This window comes from Hyla sarda, chromosome 4 (assembly GCF_029499605.1).
Source record: "Hyla sarda isolate aHylSar1 chromosome 4, aHylSar1.hap1, whole genome shotgun sequence".
NCBI classification, from domain to species: Eukaryota; Metazoa; Chordata; class Amphibia; order Anura; family Hylidae; genus Hyla; species Hyla sarda.
In genome coordinates this window covers 409,213,959-409,237,439 of record NC_079192.1, presented here as the reverse complement: position 1 = coordinate 409,237,439, position 23,481 = coordinate 409,213,959, and the positions used below count along the sequence as shown (strand labels likewise).

At 47.8% G+C, this 23,481-nt stretch overlaps 1 protein-coding gene across 1 annotated transcript in view; it reads left to right on the top strand.

The window, feature by feature from the left end:
- LOC130367515 (uncharacterized) overlaps positions 1-23,481 on the top strand; it is a 64,801-nt gene that overhangs the window by 35,936 nt on the left and 5,384 nt on the right. Inside the window, exons 14-16 of the mRNA XM_056569937.1 lie at positions 15,413-15,476; positions 18,183-18,299; positions 19,179-19,256. Of these exons, the coding sequence (XP_056425912.1) occupies positions 15,413-15,476; positions 18,183-18,299; positions 19,179-19,256 (259 nt within the window). The remainder of the gene's footprint in view (positions 1-15,412; positions 15,477-18,182; positions 18,300-19,178; positions 19,257-23,481) is intronic.

The following is a 23,481-nucleotide window of genomic DNA, read 5'->3' as shown; positions in this document are numbered from 1 at the left end:
ATCACTGGTATACTGCAGCCTACGAGCTGATCACTGGTATACTGCAGCCTAGGAGCTGATCACTGGTATACTGCAGCCTACGAGCTGATCACTGGTATACTGCAGCCTACGAGCTGATCACTGGTATACTGCAGCCTACGAGCTGATCACTGGTATACTGCAGCCTACGAGCTGATCACTGGTATACTGCAGCCTACGAGCTGATCACTGGTATACTGCAGCCTATGAGCTGATCACTGGTATACTGCAGCCATCTCTCTGTTTTGGCACTTTGTTTCTTCTATGCTGTAAAAATTACTTTTACCCACAGTTGCCAAAAGTCAGAGAGGAGTGGCCAGGGATCTACAATGCCCCTCTCTTCTCTGGCATCAGAGTCTGACTGGCACGCAGCTCTGACTCTTTCTCAGTCAGTGAGCAGTGCCGGGGCGGTGCTGTGATGTCGGAAAAGAGATTGCAGATCCCTGACTACGCCTCTCTGACTTTTGGCAACTGTGTCATTTTTACAGCATAGAAGACAAGGAGTGCCAACACAAATGTATGGCTGCAGTATACCAGTGATCGGCTTGTGCTGCGCTGATGGGTTATTGACCTATTTTCATGTGACAGTTGCGCTTTAAACAAAAAGTATTCACTATAGGGAGATTTATGAAAGCTTATGTAGAGGATGCTACTCTCATTGTTAAAAAGGCCTCTGATCGTTGCTATGGGCAACTCCACCACTGAACCTCTGCACGAGTTTTTGTCTCCCCCTATATAGCTTAGATTTGGACCCTATAATGCATTTGTGTTATGGCCTTCAGCTGAGAGGCAACACAATTCAGCATGGTGATCTTTGGTCAGGTGACCCATGGGCCCCATTTTTTATTTTTGCCCAGGGCCACACGTAGTCTAAAACCAGCCCTGCTCACATCACAAAAGGGGGTGGACCGGGGGTGGAATTGATGATGCAGGGGAGCTGTGAGCATCTGCTCCCTGCCTCCAATGCGTACTAGAGCACATTGTACTAAGACCGTGGAACAGGCAGAAATATGAATATACGTGAGGTAAAACCATGAGCCACGCATCATTTTAAAGCCCCTCACCTGCACTATAACCCACTGGGTTTAGTGCGGGTGAACAGCTGTCAGTTTCGTAACATTTCGGGGGATTATTTATCTTTTCAGTATATTGTTAGAAAATTATATATTACAACAAGAATATTACTCATCATAACAATAAAATTGTATTATAGCTCCCAGTAGTAAAATAGTCAAATGTAATAAAATAAAATGGAGAAGAGAAAAGCAAAAAAAAAATAAAAAAAAAATAAAAAATGATGCAGTTCCTGTCCGCTCTGCCTGATTCTTCTCCCTGTGAAGTCATCACTCTCCGGGCAGATTTCCTGTATTATGATGTTTCCTTACAGCTGCTCCTCCCCCTGATAGTTTTATAATACCTCTGTTACGCCTAGCGCTCCGGGTCCCCGCTCCTCCCCGGAGCGCGTACGGCGTCTCTCTCTCCGCAGCGCCCCGGTCGGTCCCGCTGACCGGGAGCGCTGCACTGTCATGGCCGTCGGGGATGCGATTCGCACAGCGGGACGCGCCCGCTCGCGAATCGCATCCCAGGTCACTTACCCGTTCCCGTCCCCTGCTGTCATGTGCTGGCGCGCGCGGCTCCGCTCTCTAGGGCGCGCGCGCGCCAGCTCCCTGAGACTTAAAGGGCCAGTGCACCAATGATTGGTGCCTGGCCCAATTAGCTTAATTGGCTTCCACCTGCTCCCTGGCTATATCTGATCTCCTCCCTTGCACTCCCTTGCCGGATCTTGTTGCCTTGTGCCAGTGAAAGCGTTTTGTGTGTCCAAAGCCTGTGTACCAGAACTTCTGCTATCCACCCTGACTACGAACCTTGCCGCCTGCCCCCGACCTTCTGCTACGTCCGACCTTGCTTCTGTCTACTCCCTTGTACCGCGCCTATCTTCAGCAGTCAGAGAGGTTGAGCCGTTGCTAGTGGATACGACCTGGTCACTACCGCCGCAGCAAGACCATCCCGCTTTGCGGCGGGCTCTGGTGAAAACCAGTAGTGACTTAGAACCGGTCCACTAGCACGGTCCTCGCCAATCCCTCTCTGGCACAGAGGATCCACCTCCTGCCAGCCGGCATCGTGACTGTAGATCCGGCCATGGATCCCGCTGAGGTCCCTCTGCCTTATATCTCTGATATCACCACGGTGGTCGCCCAGCAATCCCGACAGATCGCCCATCTAACCCACCAGCTGTCGGAAGTGTCCACCATGGTGCAGCAACTTCAGTCGCAACTTCTGCCTCTGCTACAGCAGCAACCATCTCCTCCGCCAGCTCCTGCACCCCTTCCGCAGCGAGTGGCCACTCCTAGCCTCCGCCTGTCCTTGCCGCACAAATTTAATGGGGACTCTAAGTTTTGCCGTGGCTTTCTTTCGCAATGTTCCCTGCACTTGGAGATGATGTCGGACCAGTTTCCTACTGAAAGGTCTAAGGTGGCTTTCGTAGTCAGCCTTCTGTCTGGAAAAGCCCTGTAATGGGCCACACCGCTCTGGGACCGCAATGACCCCGTCACTGCCTCTGTACACTCCTTCTTCTCGGAAATTCGAAGTGTCTTTGAGGAACCTGCCCGAGCCTCTTCTGCTGAGACTGCCCTGCTGAACCTGGTCCAGGGTAATTCTTCCGTTGGCGAGTACGCCATACAATTCCGTACTCTTGCTTCTGAACTATCCTGGAATAATGAGGCCCTCTGCGCGACCTTTAAAAAAGGCCTATCCAGCAACATTAAAGATGTTCTGGCCGCACGAGAAACTCCTGCTAACTTGCATGAACTCATTCATCTAGCCACTCGCATTGACATGCGTTTTTCTGAGAGGCATCAAGAGCTCCGCCAGGAAAAAGACTTAGATCTCTGGACACCTCTCCCACAGTCTCCATTGCAATCTGCGCCTAGGCCTCCCGCCGAGGAGGCCATGCAAGTGGATCGGTCTCGCCTGACCCTGGAAGAGAGGAATCGCCGTAAGGAAATGAATCTTTGTCTGTACTGTGCCAGTACCGAACATTTTTTGGTGGATTGCCCTATCCGTCCTCCACGTCTGGGAAACGCACGCTCGCACCCAGCTCTCGTGGGTGTGGCGTCTCTTGATGCTAAGTCGGCTTCTCCACGTCTCACGGTGCCTGTACGGATTTCTCCTTCAGCCAGCTCTTCCCTCTCAGCCGTGGCCTGCCTGGACTCTGGTGCCTCTGGGAATTTTATTCGGGAGTCCTTGGTGAATAAATTCCGCATCCCGGTGACCCGTCTCGTCAAGCCACTCCACATTTCCGCGGTCAACGGAGCCAGGCTGGATTGCACCGTGCGTTACCGCACGGAGCCCCTCCTAATGTGCATCGGAACTCATCACGAAAAATTTTTTGGTCCTCTCCAATTGCACTTCCGAAATTCTCCTTGGACTACCCTGGCTTCAACACCATTCCCCAAACCTGGATTGGTCCACAGGGGAGATCAAGAGCTGGGGTACCTCTTGCTTCAAGGACTGCCTTAAACCGGTTCCCAGTACTCCCTGCCGTGACCCTGTGGTTCCCCCTGTATCCGGTCTCCCTAAGGTCTTTATGGACTCTGCCTGCCTTAAGAAGTGCCTCTCCCCCCTTCCCAGTCCAGTCAGGCAAGCCTCGGTGCCTCCTCATGGCCCTCGTCCTGGTGTCACACTGCCCCGTGCCAGGCCTCGCCCTCTGCCCTCCCTCCCCATTCCCACTCCTGCTGTACTGCCTGCCATTGAGGAATCCCTCCATCCTTTCCCGGTGTCCTCATCCCAGGGGAGGCAGTTACCGGACAAAGAGAAGGGGAGACCTAAGGGGGGGGTACTGTTACGCCTAGCGCTCCGGGTCCCCGCTCCTCCCCGGAGCGCGTACGGCGTCTCTCTCTCCGCAGTGCCCCGGTCGGTCCCGCTGACCGGGAGCGCTGCACTGTCATGGCCGTCGGGGATGCGATTCGCACAGCGGGACGCGCCCGCTCGCGAATCGCATCCCAGGTCACTTACCCGTTCCTGTCCCCTGCTGTCATGTGCTGGCGCGCGCGGCTCCGCTCTCTAGGGCGCGCGCGCGCCAGCTCCCTGAGACTTAAAGGGCCAGTGCACCAATGATTGGTGCCTGGCCCAATTAGCTTAATTGGCTTCCACCTGCTCCCTGGCTATATCTGATCTCCTCCCTTGCACTCCCTTGCCGGATCTTGTTGCCTTGTGCCAGTGAAAGCGTTTTGTGTGTCCAAAGCCTGTGTACCAGAACTTCTGCTATCCACCCTGACTACGAACCTTGCCGCCTGCCCCCGACCTTCTGCTACGTCCGACCTTGCTTCTGTCTACTCCCTTGTACCGCGCCTATCTTCAGCAGTCAGAGAGGTTGAGCCGTTGCTAGTGGATACGACCTGGTCACTACCGCCGCAGCAAGACCATCCCGCTTTGCGGCGGGCTCTGGTGAAAACCAGTAGTGACTTAGAACCGGTCCACTAGCACGGTCCTCGCCAATCCCTCTCTGGCACAGAGGATCCACCTCCTGCCAGCCGGCATCGTGACAACCTCCCAATATATGTAACACAGCCAGGGCTGCCATCACAAATCGTGGGGCCCCTTACACAGCTCAAGGCCTGGCCTGTAGATCCCAATCCTGGAACATAGCAGTAGAGAACAGGTTAATTTACTGTTCTTCTATGGTACTCAAACCCAACTCCTCCAGGGGTCTGAAGGTGACAGAAGGATGGCCCAGGCTTCCACCGCTCTGTGTGATGTCGGCCTGATGATAATCCTTGTAGCAGACGTGCCTGCTCGCAGGCTGTGTGACATGCTGCTACCCTACCTCCCGCCGACCACTGCTATCTTAAAGTGGTAGCGGCCCTGGCGAAGGTATCAATCTGTTCAGCCCCATTAGTGGAGTAACAGGCAGGGCACGGTGTGCGATGGTGTCCGCTGGGGCCCAGGCCCCCCTTGGCGCCCGGGCCCCTTACAGGGGTACTGGCCGTACCCCCCTGATTGCGGCCCTGAACGCAGCATGAAGGGGCTCAGTGAAGGTGATGGTGAAGGTGTGTAAGTATCTTATGGGGTCACACAGCTCATAAAAGGAAAGCTTTTTGTGGATGATTGTTGCAATTTTCAGGTCGTCTGATATAAGGATATTATTTATGGTTATTGCTGGTTCATCAAGACCCCATCTATAGATTACAGATGATTAAATCTTTGAAGTTTTTATTTAATTTTGGATTCGGAATGGCAAAAATGGCTAAAAAAGTGTCTCCCATAGCTGTCCCCAACCTCTTTTCTAACATCAAGACAAAATAAGTTTGGTTAACAGGACACCGGCACGTGCACTAGGTATATCTGACTTTTCTCTAAAGCCCTCCCAAAACTATATTTTTTTTTTGTGAGCATTTTTTTGGCTGTACCCCACTCGTGGAGGAAGCAGTGTGGTACAGAGACTTATACCATTGTTATCGCATTGTTCTCGTCTTCGATTATAAAGAATTACTAGACATAACAATTGGCAACAATGACCAATGTTTTTACTGGCCAACCAAAATGGGGACTAAATCAAAACCAACAAGTCTCTCTCAGTCTCTCTCTCTCTGTGTGTATATATATATATATATATATATATATATATATATATATATATATATAAGAACGAAGAAACAGAAAAAAACAACATTGCTTATATATATATATATATATATATATATATTTGTGGTCGGTGCTCATGAGTATAGCGAGCCTACCTAACTGAACTTCTTACTAAACTCCTATATCCTACTGAATCCTGTAACCTATCTAGGCAGTTAGATTTGTGCCATATACTGCCGCGTAGGAGTACACCTGAAAAATAGAGGGCAAAAACCCAATATCAGAACAAAGCGCTATTCAGACCCATAGTGATCACATCCCTAATGACTGGAATGCATTGTGCATATCTGACTTAAAGGGGTACTCCGCTGCTCAGTGTTTGGAACAAACTGTTCCAAACGCTGGAGCCGACCCTGGGAGCTTGTGACATAATAGCCCCACCCCCTCATGACATCACTCCCCGCCCCCTCAATGCAAGTCTGTGGGAGGGGGAATGACAGCCGTCACGGCCCCTCCCATAGTCTTTAATTGAGGGGGCGGGGCTATGATGTCACGCGCTCCCGACTCCAGCGTACGGAACAGTTTGTTCCAAACGCTGAGCAGTGGAGTACCCCTTTAAGGTCGGGGGTACAACGCATATAGCACTGGATTTCCAGTGCCCCTATTCCTAATAACATGTATTAGCATGCTATGACGTGACATCGGAGCAGCTCCCCCAATGCGTATGTGGATAGAATGGACGGATCCCCACCTAAGCATTTAACCGAAACACGTACATGTTCGATAAACTATATCGTAGTGAGTGCCGCCCCACCTTAAATGACAGAAATGGCTGATCCACATTGGATCCTTAACGTGCGTAAGGTAAAGCTCAAAATGCTCGAGCTGGGCCCACTTTTGGGAAAACTTTATGCTGACAACCTGACCGAGCAATAACATTATGCTGCTATACAATTCTGATGAGTGATTAACTGTATCACCACATACCTGACGTAATCATACACCTGTGTGTGAATTCCTCAAACCCTAGAAAACCATAATTACCTGGGAAAAGCGGCTTTCATTAAGCTGCCCAGATATCCAATCTGGAATTATGTGGCGTCTGCTAAGCCTCTTACCAGGCCAGCTGTCAATGCCTGATGGCCAGAAGGCCCACTGACTTCCATCTTTGAATGCTCTTCAGAGCCGCGTTGCCAGCATGATATGTGTCCAAAGACGCCCTGTCAGGAAAGACAACACTACATGATACTAATAGCCTGACAGACATGCCTAGACAGTATGGGCTAAATGCAGCTAATAGTGGCCAAAAACCCAACAAATGCAAGTAGGAATGAATGGTATCTAAACAGAACAAACCTTGCCCGTGGACACAAATCCTAGTGCTAAACACGTAACACAGATAAGCACCTAGACATCAACCTAAAGCCGTGTTAGGATGTAACTGACCGACCTGTGAACGTGACAGGCCATGAACCACTTATGCAACAGGCATGATCATGAAACTCAATACATAACCAATATCATCTACAACCTGAAGTTGAGACAGAAAAACCTCAGCAGAACCAATCTATATCCCTAAATGCACATCCCAAATACCACATAAAATGACATTATCGTCAACCCAAAGTCGTGTCAGGTAGTGACTGAACCGACCTGTAGACGTGACAGGTCTGGCTGAAAACAAACTCCACTAAATATAACTAATAGTATCACTACCAACTTGAAGCAGAGACAATTCATAAGCATGAATTGGCCTATATACGCAAAAATGTATTTATTTTTTTGTCTAACCCAACACCACGTATTTAACGGCATTGTCGCCAACCTGAAACCGTGTCAGGTTGTATCCGGATCGACCTGTAGACGTGACTGGTCAATCCTGGAATTGAAAGCCTCAACTAAAGTAACGTATGTACCAAACTAACGTATGAACATGTACCGAGTATAGATGCTCTAAGCATATGTCTAGCATAAATGCTAGACATACCGACTAAGCTACATGAGAGCCTGTACCACCCAAACTATGTGAATGTGAGGCTGAACTGGACTACATGAATTAACGTATGAACTGATCCACCTATATCAACATGCCTATGCCCAGTACAAACAGTATTATTGCATGACGCCCTGATGCTAGACCCAAATCATGAATTCCTACAAACGCTGTCTACCCCACTTCACCACATCTATGAAACACTAAATTCTAACAACCGAGCTGTCGGAACGTATGGTCAGAGCAGACTGTCAACGCGTATATCTGGAGAAACTAAGACTGAATGCCCTAACCCCACAACCTGAACAAATTGCCAGCATACCCTATATATAATGTACATATTAAACAAGCTATGTAGCTACGTACGGCACAAACTGTGCGGGCGTATGCACCAATCAACTGAATAACCGAGTGGTCTGAATAAGTATATAATAGTGTAAGATAGCCTGGATGAACTAAATGCGTGAGTGACCAGAACAAGTCATATGCCCTTGTGACTGGAAAGACTATGAGCAAATACACAGCACAAATGTGCGCGTATGGCCAAACAAAGACAGTGTGCATGGACCCAACAACATAAACGTAAGTGCAGACCAGACTGAGAAAGTATACAACTTAAATGAGTATGTGCCCCGAGCCACTAATGAGTAGACGCACAAGGCAAACTACACACGCATCTGCCCAGAACCAACAACGACTAACTAGCATGCGCATGGAACAAATAATTTGAGCGTATAGCCAGATAGACTAAGCCTATAAGCACAGAACCAACACCTTAGCATAACTATGACGGACTAAATAAGTGTAATCACAGGACTGTATGAGCATGGGGACCTGACAACAATATGAGCGTAATCCAGGACCACATATGAAAGCGCTCATGCCTAGAACTCACTAATTGCGCGTACGCCACGAACAACTCTGCACAGAATACCTCTATGACCGTATACACAGAAACAACTGTATACACTTATGCACATGAACAATGTGAACTTGCCGAGAACAAATTATGCTTGAATGTGTAGAGAAACTATATGAGCGTAAGCACCTAATAACTATGTGAGCATATGCCCTGAACGAAATACATGCCCGTATGTAATGGACGAAGTACCCGATCGTGTGCCCAGGACAACTGTGAGCGTAAACACGAAACAAACTGTGCATGTGTGCATGAACGAACCATGCAGAGAACAAACTATATGCGCGAATGCTCCGAACAAGATATGCGTATACGCACTTCCCTAAAACTATATGAGCGTCCTCACAAACAGACTTACTAAACGTATGCACAGAAAAACCAAACGCACGCATGAAGTAAATTAAATGCTCACGTACTCATGCACATCATATTCCCTACACTGTATTACCAAGTGCAAACAGCATAAAGCCAAGTGCCTATGTACGGCATGCTACCAGTGCATGTACAGCATAAATGCTACCAGTGCATGCACAGTGTAACGGCTACGAGTATACTTCTACAAGCTTATGAGCAGTAGAACACTATGAGCGTATGCATGGTATAAAACTATGAGCATGTGTACTGTGCAGCGACTGCACCGCACAACAATACTGCCACTGCACAAAGGCTACAAGTGCACGATGCAATGATAACCCATGACCTGCCCCTCCTATTTGCAGGAGGGCCGTGTCGCACCCAAATGAATAAAGCAATAAATAAAGAGCATATATGTGGAATGTGACCGTATACATAGAACAATTGTGGGAGCATGACAATTAAAGGAGCGTATGCACATGACAACTAAATGACTGTGCATGGAACAACTATATGACTGTATGTGTAGAATAAATTATGGAAACTTGTTGTTACGCCTAGCGCTCCGGGTCCCCGCTCCTCCCCGGAGCGCTCACGGCGTCTCTCTCCCCGCAGCGCCCCGGTCAGTCCGGGAACGCTGCACTGTCATGGCCGTCGGGGATGCGATTCGCACAGCGGGACGCGCCCGCTCGCGAGTCGCATCCCAGGTCACTTACCCGTCCCGGTCCCCTGCTGTCATGTGCTGGCGCGCGCGGCTCCGCTCTCTAGGGCGCGCGCGCACCAGCTCTCTGAGACTTAAAGGGCCAGTGCACCAATGATTGGTGCCTGGCCCAATTAGCTTAATTGGCTCCCACCTGCTCCCAGACTATATCTGCTCACTGCCCCTGCACTCCCTTGCCGGATCTTGTTGCCTTGTGCCAGTGAAAGAGTTTAGTGGGTCCAAAGCCTGTGTTACCTGAACCCTTGCTATCCTTCTTGACTACGAACCTTGCCGCCTGCCCCCGACCTTCTGCTACGTCTGACCTTGCCTCTGCCTAGTCCTTCTGTCCCACGCCTTCTCAGCAGTCAGCGAGGTTGAGCCGTTGCTAGTGGATACGACCTGGTTGCTACTGCCGCTGCAAGACCATCCCGCTTTGCGGCGGGCTCTGGTGAAAACCAGTAGCCTCTTAGAACCGGTCCACCAGCACGGTCCACGCCAATCCCTCGCTGACACAGTGGATCCACAACCTGTGAGCCGAATCGTGACAGTAGATCCGGCCATGGATCCCGCTGAGGTGCCGCTGCCAAGTCACGCTGACCTTCCCACGGTGGTCGCTCAGCAATCGCAGCAGATTGCCCAACAAGGACAGCAGCTGTCGCAGTTGACCGCCATGTTACAGCAACTTCTGCCTCTGCTTCAGCAGCAACCAACTCCTCCGCCAGCTCCTGCACCTCCTCCGCAGCGAGTGGCCGCTCCTAGCCTCCGCTTGTCCCTGCCGGACAAATTTGATGGGGACTCTAAACTCTGCCGTGGATTTTTGTCTCAGTGTTCCCTGCATATGGAGATGTTGTCGGACTTGTTTCCTACAGAACGGTCTAAGGTGGCTTTCGTAGTAAGCCTTCTTTCAGGAAAGGCCTTGTCTTGGGCCACACCGCTCTGGGACCGCAATGATCCTGCCACAGCCACAGTCCAGTCCTTCTTCGCTGAAGTCCGGAGTGTCTTCGAGGAGCCAGCCCGAGCTTCTTCTGCCGAGACTGCCCTGTTGAACCTGGTCCAGGGTAATTCTTCAGTGGGCGAGTACGCCATCCAATTTCGTACTCTTGCTTCCGAGTTATCATGGAATAACGAGGCTCTCTGCGCGACCTTTAAAAAAGGCCTATCCAGTCGCATCAAGGATGTGCTGGCCGCACGAGAGATTCCTGCCAACCTGCAAGAACTCATCCATTTGGCTACCCGCATTGACATGCGTTTTTCTGAGCGACACCAAGAGCTCCGCCAGGAAAAAGACTTAGATCTCTGGGCACCTCTCCCACAGCCTCCGTTGCAATCTACGCATGGGCCTCCCGCTGAGGAGGCCATGCAAGTGGATCGGTGTCGCCTGACCCAGGAAGAGAGGAATCGCCGTAGGGAAGAAAATCTTTGTCTGTACTGTGCCAGTACCGAGCATTTCTTGGTGGATTGCCCTATCCGTCCTCCACATCTGGGTAATGCACGCACGCACCCAGCTCACGTGGGTGTGGCGTCTCTTGGTTCTAAGTCTGCTTCTCCACGTCTCACGGTGCCCGTGCGGATTTCTCCTTCAGCCAACTCCTCCCTCTCAGCCGTGGCCTGCTTGGACTCTGGTGCCTCTGGGAATTTTATTTTGGAGTCGTTTGTGAATAAATTCAGCATCCCGGTGACCCGTCTCGTCAAGCCGCTCTACATTTCCGTGGTCAACGGAGTCAGATTGGATTGCACCGTGCGTTACCGCACAGAACCCCTCCTGATGTGTATTGGACCCCACCACGAAAGGATTGAGTTATTCGTCCTTCCCAACTGTACCTCTGAGGTCCTCCTCGGTCTGCCATGGCTCCGGCTTCATTCTCCCACCCTTGATTGGACCACCGGGGAGATCAAGAACTGGGACTCTGCCTGCCATAGGAAGTGCCTCTCCCCCCCTCCCAGTCCCGTCAGGCAAGCCTCAGTGCCTCCTCATGGCCCCCGTCCTGGTGTCACACTGCCCCGTGCCAGGCTTCGCCCTCTGCCCTCCCTCCCCATTCCCACTCCTGCTGTACTGCCTGCCGTTGAGGAAACCCTCCATTCTTTCCCGGTGTCCTCATCCCAGGGGAGGCAGTTACCGGACAAAGAAAAGGGGAGACCTAAGGGGGGGGGGGGTACTGTTACGCCTAGCGCTCCGGGTCCCCGCTCCTCCCCGGAGCGCTCACGGCGTCTCTCTCCCCGCAGCGCCCCGGTCAGTCCCGCTGACCGGGAGCGCTGCACTGTCATGGACGTCGGGGATGCGATTCGCACAGCGGGACGCGCCCGCTCGCGAGTCGCATCCCAGGTCACTTACCCGTCCCGGTCCCCTGCTGTCATGTGCTGGCGCGCGCGGCTCCGCTCTCTAGGGCGCGCGCGCACCAGCTCTCTGAGACTTAAAGGGCCAGTGCACCAATGATTGGTGCCTGGCCCAATTAGCTTAATTGGCTCCCACCTGCTCCCAGACTATATCTGCTCACTGCCCCTGCACTCCCTTGCCGGATCTTGTTGCCTTGTGCCAGTGAAAGCGTTTAGTGTGTCCAAAGCCTGTGTTACCTGAACCCTTGCTATCCTTCTTGACTACGAACCTTGCCGCCTGCCCCCGACCTTCTGCTACGTCTGACCTTGCCTCTGCCTAGTCCTTCTGTCCCACGCCTTCTCAGCAGTCAGCGAGGTTGAGCCGTTGCTAGTGGATACGACCTGGTTGCTACTGCCGCTGCAAGACCATCCCGCTTTGCGGCGGGCTCTGGTGAAAACCAGTAGCCTCTTAGAACCGGTCCACCAGCACGGTCCACGCCAATCCCTCGCTGACACAGTGGATCCACAACCTGTGAGCCGAATCGTGACACTTGTGCACCGAACAACTATGATTGTAAGAGGACTTATAGAAGCGTGTGCCCAGAACTACATGATTATAAGCGTAGAATAATTTATCGGAACATGTGCACAGAACAACTATATGACTATGTGAAGAATGAATTATGGGAACATGTGCACAGGACAACTTTATAACCGTCTGCATAGCACAAATTGTAGGAGCGTGTACATAGAACAACTATATGACTGTATGTACCGAACACCTGCCACGTGCGTGTGTACACTATAATCCTACGAGCATGTGTATAGTATAAACCCCACAAGCGTGTGTACAGTATAAACCCCACGAGCGTGTGTACAGTTTAAACCCCACAAGCGTGTGTACAGTATAAACCCCACGAGCGTGTGTACAGTATAAATCCTACAAGCGTGAGTACAGTATAAATCCCACGAGCGTGAGTACAGTTTAAATCCCACGAGCGTGTGTACAGTATCAATCCCACGAGCATGTGTACAGTATCAATCCCAAGAGCGTGTGTACAGTATCAATCCCACGAGCGTGTGTACAGTATGATCCTATGACCGTGTGTACCGTATAAATTCTAAGAGCGTGTGTATAGTATAAATCCTACGAGCGTGTGTACAGTATAATGCTGCTGGCATGTGTACAGTATAAATCCTACGACCGTGTGTAAAGTAAAAACCTACGAGCGTGTGTACAGTAAAAACCTACGAGCGTGTGTACAGTAAAAACCTACGAGCGTGTGTACAGTATAAATCCTATGAGCGTGTGTACAGTATAAATCCTACAAGCGTGTGTACAGTGTAAATCCTACAAGCATGTGTACAGTGTAAATCCTACAAGCGTGTGTACAGTATAAATCCCACGAGCGTGTGTACAGTATAAATCCCACGAGCGTGTGTACAGTATAAATCCCACGAGTGTGTGTACAGTATAAATCCTACGAGCGTCTGTACAGTATCAATCCTACGAGCGTCTGTACAGTATAAATCCTACGAGCGTGTGTACAGTATAAATCCTACAAGCGTGTGTACAGTATAAATCCTACGAGCGTCTGTACAGTATAAATCCTACGAGCGTGTGTACAGTATAAATCCTACGAGTGTCTGTACAGTATAAATCCTACGAACGTGTGTATAACCTATGTATAAATGCTATGAGCGTGTGCGCAGTAATGCCCACAGGGACCTAAGATTAACAACAACTATAATGGAAAATAATGCGTCAGCGAGGCTAGTGGCATGTATAAGAAAAAATGATAAGCAAACTGAAGCTCGTCATAACCCGTAGGTCATAAATGTGACAACTTTAACATGCGTGTACTGTGACAGTATCATTCGTGCAACCAGTTAAAATAAATAACCCTAACGTGACACTGATATGTGAACAAAAATTATATGACCGTATGCGTGGAATTATGGGAGCGTGTGCACAGAATAACCATATGAGCGTATGCGTGGAATAAATTATGGGAGCGCGTGCACAGAACAACTCTATGACTGTATTCATAAGATAAAATATATGAGCACGCATGCAGAGCAAATTTTGAAATGGGTGCACAGAACAACTACCCGTACCTATAGAGTAAATTATAGGAATGTGCACAGAATAAATATATAATCATATGCACCAAATAAATGACCGTGTGCCTGGAAATATAATCTAAGGGTATGTAACAGCTAAATGCCGCATATTTACGGGCACCTGAAAAACAAGGCGGGTTTATGCGACGCATATGCTAAACATATAGACATGCCAAATTCTAACCCACTCTTGACTCTCCATAAAATAGCAGCGCCAAGGGGATCAATCTAAGCCTGTGATCACCCCTCTGATACGACGAGCAGGGGGCCAGCCCCAGGGCGACAGCACCGATTCACCTATGAACCATTCAGATCCGTACTGCCACAGGGGATCCATACTGACACAGGGGATCCGTACTTCCTCAGGGTTTCGTGGGGGAACGAGGTCTCATGCAGACATCCCCAGTCGGCAACAGCGTGTCACCATCACAGGTCCCGCTGCTGGAGGTGACCCGCTGTGCGCCTAACACTGGAGAAGAAAATCTCCCCCCATGGGGCGTATATCCCCTAGTTACTGAGCCCAAGGCCGAGCCTGGCCAAGGGTACACCCCTGCCTCTGGCTTACCTCCGGAGAGGGGGCTGCGCGGAAATGCCGCCACCCAGGCCAGCCCCGGTCATCTACTCGAACCCTGCTGCTGAAACCGCTTCCGGTCAGCTGACTCGCCGTGTCAGCTGACCCGAGAACTCCACACAAGGTCTACTGCGGGAGTGGGCCCAAGCCGCCCATAGACCTGGCCTCAATAGCTGGACCGGAGCCCCCGTCTAGGCTCCCCATACTAACTCCCTGCGCCAAAATATACTATTCCAGCGAACAGTCACAGGGCACATGGGTCCCAGAATATGAAAACCGGGGGCCGGGTTGGCAGTACATCAGCTGATCGAGATCACGTGAAGAACCCGCGGCGTCAGGACAGGTACTGCCGCGGGTTGTTATAGGGACTCCCTGCCCCTCCCACAAATTCAGGCTTAATAAATTAGCCTTCACACATATTTATTATTATTTTTTTTTTTACATCAGTTACACCACCACCTAGTGGCATAGGAAGGCGTAGCAGTCAATACCTACCACAGTGGTTTAGATTTTCTGTCTGTGCTGCCGTGACTGCCTCCTGTTTTCTGTGTGACCAGGCCCGGCCCTGTATATAAGATCCTGTTTAGTATCCAGCCCCCCCCCCCCCCCCCCCTTACTCCGTACGAGGCACCAGCCCTGAGTGAACTTTGATAATGGAATAATTACGCAGAATAGTATCTTGGCATAGGCTGGCACAAGTCTACTAGAGCAGATCATACGATAATGCAGCCAAGAGGTGGAGCTGCTGGGGCTGGGCCAACAAGTCAACGTTCACACAGGAACTTCAGTACGGGTCTGAGCTATGAGCAGCATTATGGCGCTGACAAAACATTCAAGAATTACCCTGAACGATGGGCACAAGATTCCGGTTGTTGGCCTGGGCACCTATGCCCCGCCGGAGGTGGGTAGTCAGAGCTGTTGGCTACAAGTCTGGGGGTCACTCGTTCTATCAATAATAATAGTACAGTAATCCCACAAGATTTATTAGGGGGATGTAGTGTTAGGAATTAGCTGATTTAGTCATACGGTAGAGTTATCACCGCAGCTTATAATAGTCCGGGATGTTATAAGAGGAGCCGCTGATGGATGTTTTTGGGGTCCTCAGTGGTGGAGATATGTGAGGTGAGGATTTCCTATCATTCATTCCACTAATGTCGTCTACAGTCATAGCCTTACCCCAGCCGGAAACAGATGATAACAGGGAGCAGTAGATTGTATTGGCCGAGTTTTATTTGCCATCTTCTGCTATTGTCCCTGGAGTTGTCCAGTAGCCATTCACCCCCCCCCCCCCCCCCCTATAGCATGGTTACTCAGCCGAGCATTTTGGTATTTGGAATGCTCTTGCACTTTTAGCTATGTTATTTGGCATGCTCTTGCACTTTTAGCTGTTATTAGGCATGCTCTTGCATTTTTAGCTATGTTATTTGGAATGCTCTTGCACTTTTAGCTGTTATTTGGCATGCTCTTGCACTTTTAGCTGTTATTTGGCATGCTCTTGCACTTTTAGCTATGTTATTTGGCATGCTCTTGCACTTTTAGCTGTTATTTGGCATGCTCTTGCACTTTTAGCTGTTATTTGGCATGCTCTTGCACTTTTAGCTGTTATTTGGCATGCTCTTGCACTTTTAGCTGTTATTTGGCATGCTCTTGCACTTTTAGCTGTTATTTGGCATGCTCTTGCACTTTTAGCTATGTTATTTGGAATGCTCTTGCACTTTTAGCTATGTTATTTGGCATGCTCTTGCACTTTTAGCTGTTATTAGGCATGCTCTTGCACTTTTAGCTGTTATTTGGCATGCTCTTGCACTTTTAGCTGTTATTTGGCATGCTCTTGCACTTTTAGCTATGTTATTTGGAATGCTATTGCACTTTTAGCTATGTTATTTGGCATGCTCTTGCACTTTTAGCTATGTTATTTGGCATGCTCTTGCACTTTTAGCTGTTATTTGGCATGCTCTTGCACTTTTAGCTGTTATTTGGCATGCTCTTGCACTTTTAGCTATGTTATTTGGCATGCTCTTGCACTTTTAGCTCTTATTTGGCATGCTCTTGCACTTTTAGCTCTTATTTGGCATGCTCTTGCACTTTTAGCTATGTTATTTGGCATGCTCTTGCACTTTTAGCTGTTATTTGGCATGCTCTTGCACTTTTAGCTATGTTATTTGGCATGCTCTTGCACTTTTAGCTCTTATTTGGCATGCTCTTGCACTTTTAGCTGTTATTTGGCATGCTCTTCCACTTTTAGCTGTTATTTGGCATGCTCTTGCACTTTTAGCTGTTATTTGGCATGCTCTTGCACTTTTAGCTATGTTATTTGGCATGCTCTTGCACTTTTAGCTATGTTATTTGGCATGCTCTTGCACTTTTAGCTGTTATTTGGCATGCTCTTGCACTTTTAGCTGTTATTTGGCATGCTCTTGCACTTTTAGCTATGTTATTTGGCATGCTCTTGCACTTTTAGCTCTTATTTGGCATGCTCTTGCACTTTTAGCTGTTATTTGGCATGCTCTTGCACTTTTAGCTGTTATTTGGCATGCTCTTGCACTTTTAGCTGTTATTTGGCATGCTCTTGCACTTTTAGCTGTTATTAGGCATGCTCTTGCACTTTTAGCTGTTATTTGGCATGCTCTTGCACTTTTAGCTGTTATTTGGCATGCTCTTGCACTTTTAGCTATGTTATTTGGCATGCTCTTGCACTTTTAGCTCTTATTTGGCATGCTCTTGCACTTTTAGCTGTTATTTGGCATGCTCTTGCACTTTTAGCTGTTATTTGGCATGCTCTTGCACTTTTAGCTGTTATTTGGCATGCTCTTGCACTTTTAGCTATGTTATTTGGCATGCTCTTGCACTTTTAGCTGTTATTTGGCATGCTCTTGCACTTTTAGCTGTTATTTGGCATGCTCTTGCACTTTTAGCTGTTATTTGGCATGCTCTTGCACTTTTAGCTGTTATTTGGCATGCTCTTGCACTTTTAGCTATGTTATTTGGCATGCTCTTGCACTTTTAGCTGTTATTTGGCATGCTCTTGCACTTTTAGCTGTTATTTGGCATGCTCTTGCACTTTTAGCTGTTATTTGGCATGCTCTTGCACTTTTAGCTGTTATTTGGCATGCTCTTGCACTTTTAGCTGTTATTTGGCATGCTCTTAGTAGATTTTTAGCTGTGTTCGTTTAGTCGGTTTTATGATTTTATTATCCTTTCTGTTATGTGTCTGTTCACACTGTTTGCTCTTGTGTCCTCTGTGCTGCTCTCTGATCTGTGTCCGCTGAACTTATATATCAGAGTTGTATGTTTCGGTTAGTTTTCTGGTTGATGACTAATTGTTAGTGTGTTTTTATTAGGCCCCAGCACTTTAGTAATGGGAGGGACCGACACCCAGTTGTCGACTCACCGTTTAAGGTGAGTAGGTAGGGAGAGCGGTATTAGGGTCAGTTTAGGGCTCTCTCCCTGTCCCTAACACTATCTCATATCTATCTCATTTACATCTATCTAGCTGTCTCATATCTATTTCATATACAGCTAGCTCGCTCTCTCATAGCTAGCTCGCTCTCTTAACTGAAATACTATTCTTACACACTTTCTCTTCTGCTTTTCCCCCCTCTTCTAGCTCTGGAGCACCTTTCAGTCCCCGGAGTTGGTCCGTCCGGCTCTTGAGAGATCCTTGAAGGATCTACAGCTGGATTACCTGGATCTCTTTATTATTCACAGTCCCTTGGAGTTCAAGGTCTGGATATTACCCTCAAAATGCTCAACATTTAATTAATGTTTTAGAGCCTAAAGGGGTACTCCGGTGAAAAACTTTTATTTAATTGAATTTTTTTCCTTTTAAAGCAACGTGTGCCAGAAAGTTAAACAGACTTGTAAATTAGAAAAATAAAATAAAATAGCCAGCACAACTACCTAATACACGGGTGCATGCTGCTGTGGCTATTAGAGTATACAAAAAAGAAGGTTGCCGCAGCACACTTGGTCAAAAAATGGAGGCTCACAATGACTGTTAGGGTCCCATTCGAAATGAGGCCACCTCCGCATGGGGGACACGTTTTCATCAAAAAGTGTGCTAAGAGCCTCCATTTTTTTTGACCAAGTGTGCTGCAACCTTCTTTTTTTGTAGACTTGTAAATTACTTCTATTAAAAATGTTTTAACCCCGTCCAGTACTTATCAACTGCTGTATACTCCACAGGAAGTTTTTTTCAATTTTAATTTATTTTCTGTCTGACCAGTGCTCTCTACTGACACCTCTGCTCCTGGTCTTGACAGTTCCTGACATGGACAAATAGCCATAGCTAACCTCTCCTGCTCTGGACAGTTTCTGACATGAACAAAGGTGTCAGCAGAGAGCACTGTGGTCAGACAGAAAAGAAATGTAAAAAAGAAAAGAACTTCCTGTGGAGCATACAGCAGCTAAGTACTTATTATAACTAATTTACAAATCTGTTTAATGTTCTGGCACCAGTTGATTTAAAAAAAATATATCGTTTTTCACTGGGTTGCCCATTTAATGTGGATGGGAGACTGTAGGACAGGTCCCGCTTGTCCCATCCTCTCCATTTTTTTATTTTCAAGGTTTTATTTTCATGACTTTCTCTTTGATTCTTAAGCCCGGTGACGATCCACACCCAACAGATGAAAACGGAAAAGTGATTTATCACAATACTGATATACGAGACACCTGGAAGGTATGAAGACCAACCCCAAAATCTGTAGGTGGACCTAAAGTTCCTGAAGATATAGCCCTGTTGTCCTATATGCTAACACAATCATCTGATTTTATCACGGGCACTTATAGTGGTTAATTCTTACTCCAGTGACTACGATTATTTCAACCCTTAGATCTTCAGACCGAATCTTATAAGGATTACCCAGGAATAGAAAAACAGAGCTAATTTCTTCCATAAAACAGTGCCACATCTGTCCCCAGGTTGTGTGTGGTATTACAACTAGGCTTTATACCCTTCAAAAGAATTGAACTGCAATACCACACACCACCTGGGGACAGACATGACACTATTTTTGGAAGAACTCAGTTCTGTTTTTCTAATCCGGGTTATCATGGATAGGGAATAAGATGTCTGATTGCGGGGGCCCTGCTGCTGGGATCTCCCTGTGATTTCCGTCCTGGCACCCCAGCGTTCTGAAAATTTATGTTCAGAATGCTGGCTTTGGGTGACCATGGTTGTGACGTCAAGCCCCCTTCATTTAGGTCTATGGGATGGGGTGTGATGGCTGTGGTTGTTCGCCCACAGCCATCACGCCCCCCCCCCCCTCCCATAGACATGAATGGACAAAAATAATAGTGAACCTTGTAATCCTTGAAGTAAGGCGTTTTATTACACAATTGAGAAAGAAAGGGTCATTCAAAGGGTGTGGTACCATAATAGGATCCACCATTGAAACAATTCACATCCTGCAATGATTTCCCTCCTAGATCTTCCAGCATCCGATCAGGTGAAATCACAGGGTCGTCTGAGGAGCATAGTGCGTAAAATTTGCCAACGCTCTGCTGCGACCATACCAGCACCAGGAGCTTCAGAGCACAGTTTTCCATGGTCGCGCTGCAAGCCATATACCACCAAGAACAATGGCAACCATCGGATTGGGTGGTGGACAAGTTTTGGTTTGGTGAATGCCAGGAGTATGTTACCTACCTGACTTCATTGTGCCAGCTGTAGGGTTTAATAAAGGAAGGATAATACTAGAGGGATGTTTTTTTAAAGGGTTTTTCTAGGTGCCATAGTTCCAGTAAAGGGAAACCTTAACCCCTTAAGGAAGGATGGAGGATAAGTTTTAGATTGAGGGGGGTCCGAGAGCTGGGGCCCCCCTACGATCTCCTGTACGGGGCTGCGGCAATGTACAGGAAAGGGGGCATTCCGTCCCCGCATGACGCGGCAGCCAGCACGCCCCTCCATGAATCCCATAGAGATATATGGAGGGGCGTGCCGGCTGCCTCGTCATGTGGGGACGGAACGCCCCTTTCCTGTACACTGTCACGGCCCCGTACAGGAGATCGCGGGGAGCCACAGCGCTTGGACCCCCATGATCTAAAACTTATCACCTATCCTTCAGATAGGGGATAAAGTTTAGAGCACTACAGATCTCCTTTAAGGACCCTGGCATTTTTTGCACATCTATCCACTGTCACTTTAAGCATTAATAATTCTGGGATGCTTTTATTTATGAATATGATTCAGAGTTTTTTTTGTGACATATTCTACTTTATGGTAGTGGTAAATTTTCTTCGATACTTACATTATTTCTTGGTGAAAAATTCCCAAATTTCATGAAAAATTTAAAAATTTAGCATTTTTCTAACTTTGAAGCTTTCTGCTTGTGAGGAAAATAGACAAACCACATAAATTATATATTGATTCACATATACAATATGTCTACTTTATGTTTCCATCATAAAGTTGACGTGTTTTTACTTTTTGAAGACACCATAGGGCTTCAAAGTTCAGCACCAATTTTAAAATTTTTCACAAAATTTTCAAAATTGGAATTTTTCAGGGACCAGCTCAGTTTTGAAGTGGATTTGAGGGTCTTCATATTAGAAATACCCCACAAATGACCCAATTATAAAAACTGCACCCCTTAAAGTATTCAAAATGACATTCAGTAAGTGTTTTAACCCTTTAGGTGTTTCACAAGAATAGCAGCAAAGTGAAGGAGAAAATTAAAAATCTCCATTTTTTTTTTCTCATATGTTCTTGTAGACCCAGTTTTTGAATTTTTACAAGGAGTAAAGGAGAAAAGGCCCCCCAAAATGTGTAACTCCATTTCTCTTGAGTAAGGAAATACCTCATATGTGTATGTAAAGTGCTCTGTGGGTGCACTAAAGGGCTCAGAAGGGAATGAGCGACAATGGGATTTTGGAGAGTGAGTTTTTCTGAAATGGTTTTTGGGGGGCATGTCACATTTAGGAAGCCCCTATGGTTCCATAACGGCAAAAAAAAAAACACATGGTATTCTATTTTAGAATCTACACCCCTCAAGGCACTTAAAAAGGGGTACACTGAGCCTTAACACCCCACAGGTGTTTGATGACTTTTCGTTAAAGTCGGATGTGTGGTGTCCCGGTACCGTAATACATACCGTACCTTGGTAGGGGTCCCCCAAGTCAGAGTTTCTAGGAACTATGGGGTCTAGTCTTTCCCTAGTCACCCCTTAAATAACTTATATATTGCTCAGGTAAATGTGTATAAATGTATATAGAGTGTACTTACCTTGCGCTAGCGTCGCAGGACCTGCGGGTCACGTGACGATGCTCTAGTCTCTATGGTAGTTAAAAAGGACCTTTGGAGGTTCATAGGCCATGTGATACCCACAATGCTTTGTGAGGCTGATTGACAGATGGCGTGGACCTATCCTAAAACGGCCAGCCCCTGCCCATATACGGGAGCTGCGTCCATTATTCTCTTGGGTTGCTGTCACTGAATGAGGTAGGACCTCCGCAACTTTCAATGGCAATTACTAGGCCAAAGCCTTGCGGCCTCGGCTGAATTACACAGTGAGTTCTTCTAAATTTCCCCACAATTATCTGCAAGGACCCTGGACCTAAACATAACCCTAAATCCAGCGGATCTGCGCATCCGAAATCCCTACAAGCTAAAGAACTTACTAAAAGTCCCAACTAACTGTCAATCTCAGCCAAGCTGTTCATAGACTGTTACAAAGACTGTTCTTATGTTCGCATGTTACAGAAAATCTTCAGGAAAGTTTATGCAAGTTTTCAGCGAAGCTCTGGTTGTGGACAAAACTTTATTCTGCAAACACCTATAGTCCTTGGGAAGGGTGTCAATAGGCCAAGTCATACAGCATTTAACCCTCACCCTGGCATCACGACTGACAAGGGTTAATAACACCCTTTATAACCTGCACAGCAACATCCCGATCACCATTCACACCCACAAGGCACCATAGATGTGTAAATGGAATTTTTTTTTCTTTCACTAAAATGCAGTTTTTATCCATAATTTACAATTTTTATAAAAGGTTATAGGAAAAAATGCCCCCCAAAATTCGTAACCCATTTGTTCTGAGTATGGAAATACCCCACGTGTGGATGTTAAGTGCTCTGCGGGCGAACTACAATGCTCAGAAGAGCAGGAGCTTTCGAGCTTTTGGAGAGAGAATTTGTTTGCACATTGCACGGGGGCCATGTGCGTTTACAAAGACACCATGCTACCAGAACAGTAGACCCGCCCCCCCCCCCCACGTGACCCCATTTTGTAAACTACACCCCTCACTGAATGTAATAATGGGTGCAGTGAGTTTTAGTTTTTACAGACCACTGTTCCAAAAAATCTGCCAGACACCTGTGGGGTGTAAATGCTCACTGCACCCCTTATCACATTCTGTGAGGTAACATGTCTGATCACGGCGATCTGGTTGCTGGGGACCCTTCACGATCTCTGCTGTGGCACCCCAGTTATCCACAGCAGCCACCCCCCTTATATTCATGTCTATGGGAGGAGGCGTGACGGCTGTGTACTAGCTGCCACACCCCCTCCCATAGATATGAATGAAGGGGACGTGACGTCACGATCACATAACGCTGCAGCGCAGGCCAGGAGGGGGGGGGGGCAGTGGCCGGACCCCCGCGCGATCAGACATGTTATCCCCTATCCTTATAATAGATGATAACATGTATAGAGGCGGAGTACCCCTTTAAGCTCTTTACATGGCTTGATTCACAATAATCTAACAATAACAAACATACTGTATATAATAGGTGATAAATGTTTGTATCAGAAGTATCCCTTCAAGCATTAAAGGGGTGCTCCGCTGCCCCAGCGTTCGGAACAGTTTGTTCCAAGCGCATGGAGCGGGCGTCGGGTCATGAGGTCACGACCGCACCCCTTGTGATGTCGCGCCTTGCCCCCTCAATGCAAGTCTATGGGAGGG